A 13,006-nucleotide genomic window follows, 5' to 3' on the forward strand; every position below is an offset into this window, starting at 1 on the left:
AGGCTGCTTAAACACCTCCAGGGATGGTGACTCCAGCACTGCCCTGGGCAGACCATTCCAATATTTGAGAGTCTTTTCAGTGAAGGAATATTTCCTAAGAGCCAATCTGAACCTCCCCTGACGCAGCTTGGAACTATTTCCTCTAGTCCTGTCTCTTGCCACCACAATTCCATTAGTGTACAGCTGGAATTCTGGGAGTTGCTACAATTACGCATTGAGGTGGCTTCAGCACTGTAATATCATCATGCATGCCCTGGTGAGGCTACACCTGGAATACTATGTCCAGTTCTGGGCTCCCTGGATCTGCTGGAGAGATTCCAACACAGGGACTTGAACATCTCCCCTGTGAAGAGAGACTGAGAGCCCTGGGGCTGTTTGTGGTCTTGAGAGGGCTGAGAGGGGATCTGATCAATGTCTATCAATATCTGAGGGATGGGTGTCAGGATGAAGCTGATGGTTCCTTTTTGGTGGTACCCAGTGACAGGACAAGGGGCAATGGCTGCAAGCTGGAGCAGAGGAGGTTCCATGTGAACATAAGGAAGAAATCTTCAACTGTGAGGGTGATAGAGCCCTGAAGCAGGAGGCTGCCCAGAGAGGCTGTGGAGTCTCCTTCCCTGGAGACTTTCAAAATCCACCTGGATGTGCTCCTGTGCAGCCCACTCTAGGTGATCCTGCTTTGGCAGGGGGGTGTGGGACCCCCTAGAAGTCCTTTCCAATCCCTAACATTCTGTGATTACATGAAAAGATGCTTTGAATGGAAGAGCTGTTCCTCTCCCATTGAGTCCTGAGAGCTACCAAAAGCTCTGCATTTAGGGAATCAACATGTCCCAGTAAATCCTAAAATCTGTGTCAGAATATATAGTTTCCTATGCAGAGTAATTGCCTTAGTCACCTGCTATCCCAGACTCTAGTTTTCCTTGAAATGAGACAGCTCATCCTGAGATAATAACCAAAGAAACAGCAGTCACTATCTAAAGCTGCTTCTCTATAGATACTGGAGCATTTGAAGTGACATGCTCCAAGAGTGACATGAAGAACACAGAACAAGGGACAAACAATTCCCAATTGTTCTTGCCAGTGTTCCTATTGTTGCCTGCCTAGGGAGTTGCTGAGAGCCCAGATCACCACTGGACTGCTAAACAAATTCTATTCTGTAATGCTTTGCAGCTGCCAATTTCTGCTGTTACTGATGTCCAGTGACAGGACAAGAGGCCATGGGGGCAAGCTGGAGCAGAGGAGGTTCCATGGGAACAGAAGGGAAAACTTTTTCACTGTGAGGGTGACAGAACCCTGGAGCAGGCTGCCCAGAGAGGTTGTGGAGTCTCCTTCTCTGGAGACATTCAAAACTCACCTGGATGTGTTCCTGTGTGACCTGCCCTGGGTGATCCTGCTCTGACAGGGTGGGTGGACTGGACGATCTCTGAAGGTCACTCCCAATCCCTAATATTCTGTGATTCTAAATAGTCACCAGAGATGGTGACTCAATTACTTCCCTGACCAGCCTGTTCCAGTGCCTTACAACTGTCTTGGTGAAGAATTTTTTCCTAATATCCAATTTGAACCTCCCCTGGTACATCCTGATGCTATTTCCTCTCGTCCTAACACTTGGTACTTGAGAGAAGAGATCAACACTCATCTCACTACAACCTGCTTTCAGTTTAGTTGTAGAAAGTGAGAAGGTCTCCTCTGAGCCTCCTTTTCTCCAGGCTAAACAACCCCAGTTCCCTCAGCCATTCCTCACACAATTTGTGGCTTCATTACCCTTCTCTGGATGCACTCCAGCCCCTCAATGTCTTTCTTGCAGTGAGGGGCCCAAAACTGAAGCCGGTGTGGCCTCACCAGTGTTGAGTACAGGGGGACAATCCCTGCCCAGGTCCTGCTGGCCACACTACTGCTGATACAAGCCAGGATGCTGTCGACCTTGTTGGCCACCTGGGCACATACTCAGCTGGCTGTTGGCCATTGTTGTTTCTAAATAATTAGAACTGATTTTCAGAGATTTCCAATACTCTGAATTTATTTTAGTCTGATGGACTAAGGCAATGTTGAATTAATACTTTTGATTCTGCAGAGATGATAAAATTAGAGATTTGAAATAGTGAGGAAGAATCAAGGGCTGATTGCCCTAATCTAGCTCTTCAGGTATCTTATGAACTGTCCCTAGTGTAGTAATCTCCTGCCTTTTGTCTTAATTTGGCTAAAGGCAATCAGAATGTTATGGTATTGACAAAGGATAATGGAAATCAAACCTACCTGTAAGATGCCTCCTTCCAGACTTTGCCATTTAAGGAAGTTTCCTGCTGCATCAAACGAGGCTGCAATAAATTGCAGCTTTACATCCTGATGATGAAAATAAGAGAAAGAAACCATGAAACTGCCATAAAGTGGACATTATCTTTAGGAGAGCCACATCTGTAACAAACCAAAACTGCTTCGTGTGATGACAGCCCCTTCCTAATGTCTGCTTCCCTGAAGGTCCTTGCTGGTCCCAGTGAAACAGTATCTCAGGTCTAGATGAAAGCCAGGAAGGGACTTTAAACATGGGCTTGTAATGATAGAATAAGAGGGGATGGATTGAAGCTTGAGGAGGGAAGATTTAGACTGCATGTTAGGAAAAAATTCTTTACAGTAAAGGTGGAGAGACACTGGAACATGTTGCCTAAAGGAAGATCATGGATGCCCCCTCCCTGGAGGTGTTCAAGGCCAGGTGGGATGAAGCTCCGAGGAACCTGTTCTAGTGGAAGGTGTCCCTGCCCATGGCAGGAGGTTGGAACTGGATGATCTTGAAGGTCCCTTCCAACCCAAACCATTCTATGACTATGTCTACTACCCAACACCTACCTTTTCTGTTCCTTTAAAACTGAAGACTGCAGGGAAATGATTTGCCTCAAGCACTTGGGATGCTAATCCTGGTAGATCACCATAATATAACCATGGCAGGTTGTGCCTCCTGAAAACAATGACAATGTTTTCTCTAAAGGAACAGTGTGTCACATCAAACAACATTCAGAATAACAACTACCATAAAAAAACCCTATCACAGTCTGAAAGCTATGGAAAAGGCAACTTACCAGAAGGCTACTGAATGAACAACGCCTAACCTTGCTGTGTTGACATAAATATACTGAAACAAACCACAGGCATCAGCACTTGAAGGACTCAGTGAGTTCATATTCATCACACACATATTTCCAAGAGCTTGGCATGCTGTCAGATTAGAGTGAGACTGCAATGGAGAAACACAAGAACACACAAGAGTATTTATTCGCCCCTCCTTTTGATAAGGCAGGCATAAAATTAATCTCTAATAAGCCATTCCTAATCTCCCATTTTAACTTTAAAGTAATTTCATTTGGTCAACTTCTAAATTCTTCTCCTAGTTATTCTGGTTCCATATTCTGGCAGTGTGAAATCAGTGCTCTCACTTTTCCAGTTCATTTTAGTTTCATCAGCTAAATGGTATGAAGCAAGAGAAATCCCAACATCTGCATTTAGAAAACAAAGTAAGAATCAAAATGTTTAACACCACTCAGGCTGTAGGACAAAGGTGACTCCATCAGAGATCTACGACTATCAAGTGTAGTTGCACGTAGCATAAAGATCTTCTTTTTAGCATTTTTAGTATTTTTTCTATCCTGTTGTTCCTAAACCAGGTTGTATTGATACCACTGTTTAATTTTGGTAAACAAACCACTGCTGCAGGATAGGCAGAAGTGATGCCTGGCACCTGAGTGCAGTGATCACTGCACCAGGATTAAGCTGTCACCATCTAGCACCTTGGTGTGGGTGAGATCAGCAGCTGCACATCACATTCAGAGCAGCACCTCTGAAGAGCTGAGCAGGCTGAGATAGACAGACAGGATAAACTTACTGAAGTGATGAGGATAGTCTCAGTTTGTAAAAACAGAATGGGATAAGCAGGAGAATACATCTCAGAGCTGTGTGCATGAGATGCTGATGGGAGCAGCTACAAAGGTGACCTGGGAAAATACTGAAACTAAGTCTGCTGAATGCCTGCCAGCCTAGGACCAGCTAGATGGCAGCTGGGCCTGGCAATCAAAACCATCCTCAAGAACTGCAGAAGATAAACACCAGAGACATCCTGAGACAGCATCAATATGCACAAATCCAAGAAGTGTAACACCAGCTAATTATCTGGAAAGGTGAAAAATAGCCAGGAAAAGAGGGAATGCATTCTAAGAAAGTAAGAATTGGCAACTGCTCTTGGATGTTCTAGCTGAAAGAGCAGGAAAACAGTCTGTTAATATAAAAACTGCTCTGAGAGAATATAAAGCAGGATAGATATTGGCTACTCCAGGTGGTGCTGCCCCATGCCACCTAATGTCCCTGACTGTTTCCCTCTCTCACACACACACAGAGAAACCTGCTTCAGCACAAACTTTTCTATGAGCTCTCCTAGGCACATCAGAGCATGGCTGGGAACACCTACCTGCCTCCAGACTCCCTGGCATGGATTATCTTCAAAGTGAGACTTCAACAACAGTTGATTTTGAGGCCCCACTACTGGTGAGCCCTGGTACTGGTGTTCAAGAAGACCAAATGCAAGGTCCTGCATCTGGGTCCGGAAAATCCCAAGCACTGATATGGGCTGGGCAAGAACTGGCTTGAGAGCAGCCCTGAAGAAAAGCATTTGAGGGTATTGGGGGATGAGAAGCTCAGCATGAGCCAGCAGTTGCTGCAAGTGTTGCCTGCACTTGCAGGCCAGAAAGCAAATCACATCCTGGGCAGCACCAAGAGCAATGTGGCCAGCAGGTCGAGGGAAGTGATTCTCTCCCTCTACTCTGCTCTGGTGAGATCCCACCTGGAGCTCTGTGTCCAGTTCTGGAGCATCTATTACAAGGATTTGGAGGTGCTGGAAGGTGTCCAGAGAAGGGCCATGAGGATGAGCAGAGGGCTGAAGCTGCTCTGCTATGGAGACAAACTGAGAGAGTTGGGGTTGTTCAGTCTGGAGAAGAGAAGGCTCTGAGGAGACCTTCTTGTGGCCTACCAGTATCTGAAGGGGGCTCCAAGAAAGCTGTGGAGGGACTTTTGAGGGTGTCAGGGAGTGATAGGACTGGGGGAGGGGAATTGAACAAAACTAGAAATGGGGAGATTCAGATTGGATGTTAGGAAGAAATTCTTCCCCAGGAGGGTGGTGAGACACTGGCACAGGTTGCCCAGGGAGGTGGTGGAAGCCTCATGCCTGGAGGTTTTTGCAGCCAGGCTGGATGTGGCTGTGAGCAACCTGCTGTAGTGTGAGGTGTCCCTGCCCATGGCAGGGGGGTTGGAACTGGATGAGCCTTGAGGTCCCTTCCAACCCTGACAATTCTGTGATTCTATGATTCTACACCTGTTGCTTTACTAGTGATAATGTTGTAGTAGCTTGTAGCATTGCAGTATATGCTTGCTGATACTATTGGTTTCTACTATCATTGGAATACAAAGATATTTTCTTTATTAATCATAAATATACTCATTTTACTAACAGCAATTTGTAGTAGTTTCTGACAGAGAGAGGTAGGAAATAAAGACTTTGTGTGCTTGTGTATTACCTGAAAATCCACTGTTAAGTTCTTTACACACCTCTAGGCCAGGTAGCCCTTTGAGTTGTGACAGATTGGGAGAAAAAAATAGGGCTTAAGAAGTTAAAATCTGATTTTGAGAAGAGGAATATGGAAGGGAAATGAGGATGTGTCATAACAGAGTTGGTAAAAAAGAGGCAGAGCATGATCCTGTTGTGGCAGACACTCTTCCACATGTGGTTGGTTACTGCCACCCAGAGCAACAAAGTGGTAAATAACATTTGCATTAGTAAAACAAAGCAAAAAAGGATGGTTCTGAGGTTACCCTTCTCCCTGCCAAAACAAAATGAGTAACTGAAAGACAAAGGGCAAAGACCAGCTGCCAATGAATACTGACTATGGGAAAAGTTGATTTTCTGAGTTATTCCTTACTAGATATACTCATGAACAGTTCACATACCAACTGACTACTGCAGGAGCTTTCTCTAACACCATTCATCTTGTGAAGATTCTAACGCTGGAGATTTGCACTAACATCAACTCTTTTTAAAATTCCTGTATCTTTCTTTCTTTCCTAGCTACTGTCATCTCAAAATTCGATTCTTTAAAAGCAAGCAAGCTCACTTCCAACAATTAAAGTGCCAGGCTTTTAGACAGAGCATCACCTCTAAAAGAATAGCAGACTGCAGGCACTAATGAAACTCACCCAACAGGCAGAGGCTGAGGACTGCAGGTTTTGCAGGAACCAGGCTGAGGTCAGTGTTAAACCCTGTAAATAAAGAAATGCTTCACTCTCTTTGTTCCATATAATTTATCCACAACCCAACACTCTGGAAAACTCTGTCAGCTAAAAGGTACTACTTATTTTTTTCTAATAGCTTCCTGTCCTCTCTAAATGTTTCAGTTCAAAATACAATAATAATGCACCCACAGCCACTCTGGGCAACCTATTCCAGAGTCTCACCACTCTCATACTGAAGAACTTTTTCCTAAGATCCAGTCTAACCCTGTTCTCCCCCAGCTTCAAACCACTCCCCCTTGGCCTGTCTCTAGACACCCTCAGGAAAATCCCTCTGCAGCCTTCCTGGATGATCCCTTCAGCTATTGGAAGGCAGCTCTAAGGTCCTCTTGGAGTCTTCTCTTCTCCAGGCTGAACACCCCCAGCTCCCTCAGCCTGTCCTCACAGCAGAGCTCCTCCAGCCCTTGGATCATCTTTGTAGCCTCCTCTGGACTCACTCCAACAGCTCTGTGTCCTTCTTCTGCTGGGGACACCAGAACTGGACTCAATATAGACCACATACTACTTGTATGGATACTAAATTACTTCCCTATTTCAGTTTCCCACAGGGCATGACATTTCTTCTGCATATTCCATGAGAACAATGCTTGCCTGGTCTCCATGTCTACACTCCATCTTGCAGTCACTGTGATCAGACAACAAGCCACCACCTTTGTTTTTCAGGAAAGGAAATTCAAACACTTACTAAAAGTAAATAATGACAATACTTGACACTAAAAGCACTTACTAGCTGTCCAAAATGAACAGTTGCAACTCCTTTTAGGGGTAAACTTTCACCAGCACTGAAACATAATCCCCCAGTCTGAAACAAACAAACACACAGGGGAAAAAAAAGGAAATGTAAACACTTAGCAGCATAACTTTTCTTTTTCTGAGTTTCAATATTTACTTACTAAAATGTTTGGGCTGCTGCAGTCACAAGACTTGCTTACATTGATGAAAGTTTGTTCACATCTTACACACCTGTGGATCACAAACATGAAGACTGCACTTAATATGTAGTGAATGATGAGAATCAGTATTTAGTGAAAGCTGATTAAGGAGTAGGCCTGAGAACACTGTCATCATCTTCACTAGTTTGAACTGAAATCCAAAAGATGTTACTGATTTGGTTCTACTGTCAGTGAAGTAGACAAGAAATTAAATAGTTAATCCAAATTCTCCTTCTGCCTACATTCCAAAGCTCACTCTTTAGTCTTATCAAAGCAAAACAAACAAACAAATCAAGTCCCTGGTCACAGAAGGATTTCAGTGGACACAAAACATTGAGCTTGATATGGGGCTGAGGATTTCCACTTCACTGCTTTTAAAACTGTCACTCTAAAGATACAGAGTCCTCCTCTGTTAAAACCCAACAGGACACATTCACTTTTGTCATCACTGAAGGTAAAGAACACTCACCTATTTCCTGAGGCATCTGAAGCAGACAAGGAGTGCTCACTTCCATTACAATGTATGCACAATGCTTCATTAAGCAAAATGCCATCAATACTTCTCTCCACTAAGGAAAAGAAAAACCACTGTGATAAAATTGCATGCTGCCCAGTATGGCACACAGGTTAAGAGAAGTGTGAGAAAACAAAAGTGTCAGTGCAGATCTAAAATAAATGCAAAGATTTTGATTTTCAAAACAATCAAGGGCGTAAATATGCAAATAACATCCAGATGGATGTAGAGATTCACAGATTGCATGGGGTTGGAAGGGACCCTCAAAGGGCATCTTGTTCAACCTCCCTGCACTCAGCAGGGACACCTCCAACTAGTGCTTATAGCCATGTACATGCAATTTACTGTTAATGTGAAATGCAATATTTAATGCTCAGTTTTGCTGTTCTTTTCTTATTTATTCTGAACCAAATTTCAAAGCAAGACTTTAATGAAAAGCTAAAATGAAAACCTCAAGTTTACAAACTGCTGGAATTTTTAATTTGTCCCAAAACAATCCATGAAAATGACACTGATTCAAAGTTTTGAAACTGCATCTTCCAGCAAGTAAATAATTTGGCATGAGATTGCAAGTCTCATCATTAAAAACAAAAAGATAAAAAGAGAAGCAAAATAATTAGAATCCTAATTCATGAAGTTCAATAAGGACAAGTACAGAGTCCTGCATCTGGGGAGGAACACCACCAGGCATGAGCACAGACTAGGGGCTGTCCTGTTGGAAAGCAGCTCCATGGAGAAAGACCTTGGAGTGCTGGTGGACAGCAAGTTCTGCATGGGACAGCAATGTGCCCTTGTGGCCAAGAGAGCCAATGGGATCCTGGGATTTATCAAGAAAATTGTGGCGAGTGGGGCTAGGGAGGTGCTCCTGCTCCTCTGCTCTGCCCTGTTGAGAACACACCTGGAATATTGTGTCCAGTTCTGGGCTCCCCAGTTCAAGAGAGACAGAGACCTGCTGGAGAGAGTTCATTAGAGAGCTACAAGGATGGCTGGGGGACTTGAACATCCCTGCTGTGAAGAAAGACTGAGGGACCTGGGGTTGTTCAGTCTTGAGAAGGCTGGATGGGATCTTATCCATGTCTATCAATATCTGAGGGGTGGGTGCCAAGATGAAGGTGATGGTCTCTTTTTGATGAAGACTAAAACATATGCTCAATTTCCTTTCTCATTTAATAGAAAAACATGTCTTAAGAAAATGAAGTAGCTAAACCAAGCACTAATATCTCATAGCTTGCATATATTTCTTACCTAATATTTCATTATTGAGGCATTTACATTTTCCTTCTGAAGTTAGGCCTTTAGGGCAGATAATACAATTCCACCCATCCTGAGTAACTCCACTCTAAAACAAAATGCAAAGCTATTAGAATTTTCAAATATATCATCCAATATCTGTGAAGAAAGCTTGATCCAGATGTTTCTGGTATAATAACATCAATAACATTCATGGAGCTTGAAAACAGGTTGAAGTCTGACAAAATAATTCCTGTGCAGGCACAGACTAAAACAAGTTTCTGAACCCATCAGTTAACATCCTTTGGTGAAGGTTAAGAGTTGATTAAAAGTGAAAGATTTAACAAAAGATATAAAAGATCTACAGTGGCAAAAATTAATCAGTAAACATAACAATGCATAAGTAGATATATTTTCATACAAAGATACAGAAAAAATAGAAATGGAGGGGTTTGAAGTGAACCAACTTATATAACTGTGTGGGATTCTGCACCTTTCTAAACAGTTCACATCCACACTGACTCTGCACTATGAAGTAGCTGCACTACAGATCGAAATCCAGGAGGAAAATGAAGCTAACTGCTCATCCTCTATTCCCTTCTTCACTATCATCATATTATCCTGCATAAGCCTTGCCAGAGGATCAAAGATAAAGGGCACCATTACAGTGAACAGAAAGAAACAGCAGAATGGTCAAAACATCAAAGGATATTTGTCAGTGTTTCGGTATAATGCAGCAAGAAGATGGAAGGAGGAAAATTGTCTACATTAACTACTGAACACCTAACTTACTCAATTAAATTGGTCTCTTAAGAGCTCCTCTCTATTGGAGAGAAAGAACTATTCAGGAAGGCTTTCACCCTGAAAATATGCTTTTGCTGAAAAAACCCAATTATTTCTCTGTTTACTACAGTGGGAATAAGCTGGTTAAGCCTGGTGGTGCCTCTGGTTCAATGCTGTGAATATGACCCAAATACCAAAAAAAAAAAAAAAAAAATTAATGAAAAAAACAATTTGCAGTGAGGAGGAAATTTTTTAAAATAATTAATAGCCCCAACATTTATTATGGCAAAGGATGGAAAGTTCAATACCTACCATATTTTCTGGGCATTTTTCACAAATGATGGAGGAGCCACCATTGCTAGAAACCATCCTGTATCCTGGCTGACATACACAGGAACTACCTGGAAAAAAAATGCATTTTTAATCTATATAAAGCTGAGTTTTTTTCCACAGAATACTAAGAACAATTCCTATTGTTCTGGTGTGGTCAATATAGATTAGGAGAGACAAATACAGCACCTGACTGAGATGTGCATGTTGGTGTTACAGCTTGTGCAAAGAGATTTTAGGAAAATGTTACTAGACTGACTGATGTACTACAGCTGAACAAGAACACAGAAATTGTGGGTTTGTAGTTTTTTTTTTTAAAACTAAACTCTACCAGTTGCTCCAATAGCAGATACAATCTCTCCCTCTAAATCTTGCATTCTTAGCCCATCCTCTCTGTAACACCAGCATTAGAAGGAACCCTCAAAGGGCATCTTGTCCAAAGCCCCTGTAGTCAGCCCCTACTGCCCAGGGCCACATCCAGTCTGTTCTTGAATGTCTCCAGGGATGGAGCCTCAACCACATCCCTGGGCAGCCTGTTCCAGTATTTCACCACTCTCATTGTGCAGAACTTCCTCCCAATGTTCCACCTAAATCTACCCTCTCCAGTTTCAAACCATTGCCCCTCATCCTATCACTCCAAGCCCTTCTAAACAGTCCCTCCCTCACAGCCTTTCTGTAGGTCCCTTTAGATACTGAAATGAAGCTCTAAGGTTTTCCTGGAGCCTTCTCTTCTCCAAGTTGAACAGTCCCTATTCTTTCAGCCTGTAGTTTTAATCTTTAAATAGAAAGTCTGTCCAAAAATCAAAACATGTCTATATGCCAAGGCTTTTCAAAATATAACTGTTGTGTGTAAAGCCATTTTAAACTTAAAGCTTTTAAAATTGTGCATGAGGAACAAGCTTTATATTGAATGCATTGGACACTACCATATCATCTCAGCTCCTAAAGAAAGTGAACTACCATCTGTATTTTTCATGTAGCACTGTCAAAGTATGTTGTGTATGCTTCAAGTTTCCACGTGTGACTTGGATTAGTATGCACACAGCCCCAAGATCTCAGATACTTAACGTCTAAGACATTCAAGTTTTGACAAAGAATTTCAAGCTAACAGAAGTGGTCAAGAACATAAATTCAGGGACCTACGGAATTTTAGCGACGAAAATGTTAATACTTATAACCATGCAAATGCTTGAGTAAAGAAGATAAAACCCGGGATGCACCTCAGACACAGGTATCACAGCTGCGCTGTGGCGACTTACGCCTTTGCAGGATCCTAGCCCTTTATACTGCCCATTCAGACTTGTCCCTGAGGACTGCTGTTTTACCACCATAAGCGGAGCCCAGATGCTGCATGTCCCGCTGCTGGGTGCGGATCATGAGCGCGGAGCTGCCTGAGCTCCACCGCCCCAGCACGGCCCCCAGGCCCGGCCAGTCCCGCCTTCCCCTCGCGCCGCAGGGCCGGATCCCTCACCGCCGGCGCTCTGTCGCTGATGGGCTCCGCAGGGCCCGCAGGCCAGGCGGGAGATGTCGAAGTAGCGGGTGTCCCCGCAGTCAGCAGGCCGCTGCAGCGGGATGGAAAATCCGCGGGCGGGCTGTAGCGCCGCCGCCATCGCCAGCAGCAGTACGACGGCTCCCCAGCGCCCTGGCGTCGCCATGACTACTCGCGGCCCGCCACGGCTCGCCCTCATTGGTCAACCGCTCCCCTACGGCTACCGCGAGGGGCCCGCCACAGGACGCGAAGCGTTCGGAGTGCGATGTCAAGGCGGACGGAAGGCGGGGAGGGGGGGGTCACCAGTCTGGGAAGGACTTAGGGCTGGGTACGGAGAGGCAGAGAACTCGGGGAACCCGAACGAGGCGGGGGTGCGGCAGGAACCAGAGAAGTGAGGTTAGCGGGGAGATGTTTGGCGTTTTTTAGAACATGAAGATGGACGAGATCGGCGGGCAAAACCAATGCAGATCTGTAGCCAATGGAAGGGAAGCAGAGGGTACGACCACACTTCTTGGTGCCTGAGGAATACACAAGCACAGACCAATCAGCACAATGCTCTACCTGGTCTGTCTTCCACCCTGCTCTCCTTCCTGGGCTGAGGAAGCACCGGGACTAATGGAAACAGGAGGCTGAAGACAACGCTTCACACGCCAAGCGATAGTGATCTAAGGGATGCTGTCCCCTGCGTAAACCTTAGCTCTACATGGGCCGCCAGCGACCCGTGGCGCATGCGCATTACCTGCAGCAGGACTGCCCTCACTGCTGCCAGTACCTCTGCCCCCTTCCCGCCACAGTGCTGCCCATGCGCGCTGGGATGAACGGGCCGCGCACCCGCAAGAGCGAGGGTGACGAAAGCAGCATTTTCCGCCCCATATCTCGGCGGCGCTTTGCAGCCCGGCGGAAGGACTAGAGCGGGTTCAACCCTGGGGGCGACGGGGAGGGGCTGGCGCAGGCGCGGCGCGGCCTCCCCTCCCCTCGGAGTGTTTTTTTGGGGGGAAGCAGTGGAGAAGCCATCTTGGTGGTGCCGTGCCGGGAACTGCGGGGAAAGTGGCTCGGCGCGGAGCCTGTTCCTGGTGCCGTGGCCGGTGGGTGGATGGCGTAAGGGAGAGCGTCTGGCATCCCGGGGCGCTGCGTGTAACCGGGGGCACGGGGTTCGCGCCGTGAGCCGGTTCTCGACAGCCCAACGCCCGCGGAACCGCTGCGAGGCCGTTTCCCGGGCTGGGGCCTCCTCATGCCGCCTGGTTGTCCCATCTCCTTTCACCCCTCGGGGTCTCCTTCCAGCCTTGTCCCGGTGCCGCGGGGAGGCCAGGCCTCTCCGCGGGGTCGGCTCACGCGGCTTCTGGCGGGCGCGCTGTGCGGATCGGCCTTCCCCGCACCCTGTTCCCCTCGTTCCTGTTCCCTATTCCG

At 45.7% G+C, this 13,006-nt stretch overlaps 1 protein-coding gene across 1 annotated transcript in view; it reads right to left on the reverse strand.

The window, feature by feature from the left end:
- The window catches only part of TMEM67 (transmembrane protein 67), a 28,912-nt gene extending 18,748 nt beyond the window's left edge, over positions 1–10,164 (reverse strand). Inside the window, exons 1-9 of the mRNA XM_054385378.1 lie at positions 10,093–10,164; positions 9,013–9,106; positions 7,723–7,822; positions 7,215–7,284; positions 7,049–7,123; positions 6,229–6,291; positions 3,072–3,226; positions 2,842–2,950; positions 2,254–2,340 (exon numbers count right to left, since the gene is read on the reverse strand). Of these exons, the coding sequence (XP_054241353.1) occupies positions 2,254–2,340; positions 2,842–2,950; positions 3,072–3,226; positions 6,229–6,291; positions 7,049–7,123; positions 7,215–7,284; positions 7,723–7,822; positions 9,013–9,106; positions 10,093–10,149 (810 nt within the window). The 5' untranslated portion in view covers positions 10,150–10,164. The remainder of the gene's footprint in view (positions 1–2,253; positions 2,341–2,841; positions 2,951–3,071; positions 3,227–6,228; positions 6,292–7,048; positions 7,124–7,214; positions 7,285–7,722; positions 7,823–9,012; positions 9,107–10,092) is intronic.
- Positions 10,165–13,006: the final 2,842 nt, after the last annotated feature.

Source organism: Indicator indicator, chromosome 12 (assembly GCF_027791375.1).
Source record: "Indicator indicator isolate 239-I01 chromosome 12, UM_Iind_1.1, whole genome shotgun sequence".
Classification (NCBI taxonomy): Eukaryota; Metazoa; Chordata; class Aves; order Piciformes; family Indicatoridae; genus Indicator; species Indicator indicator.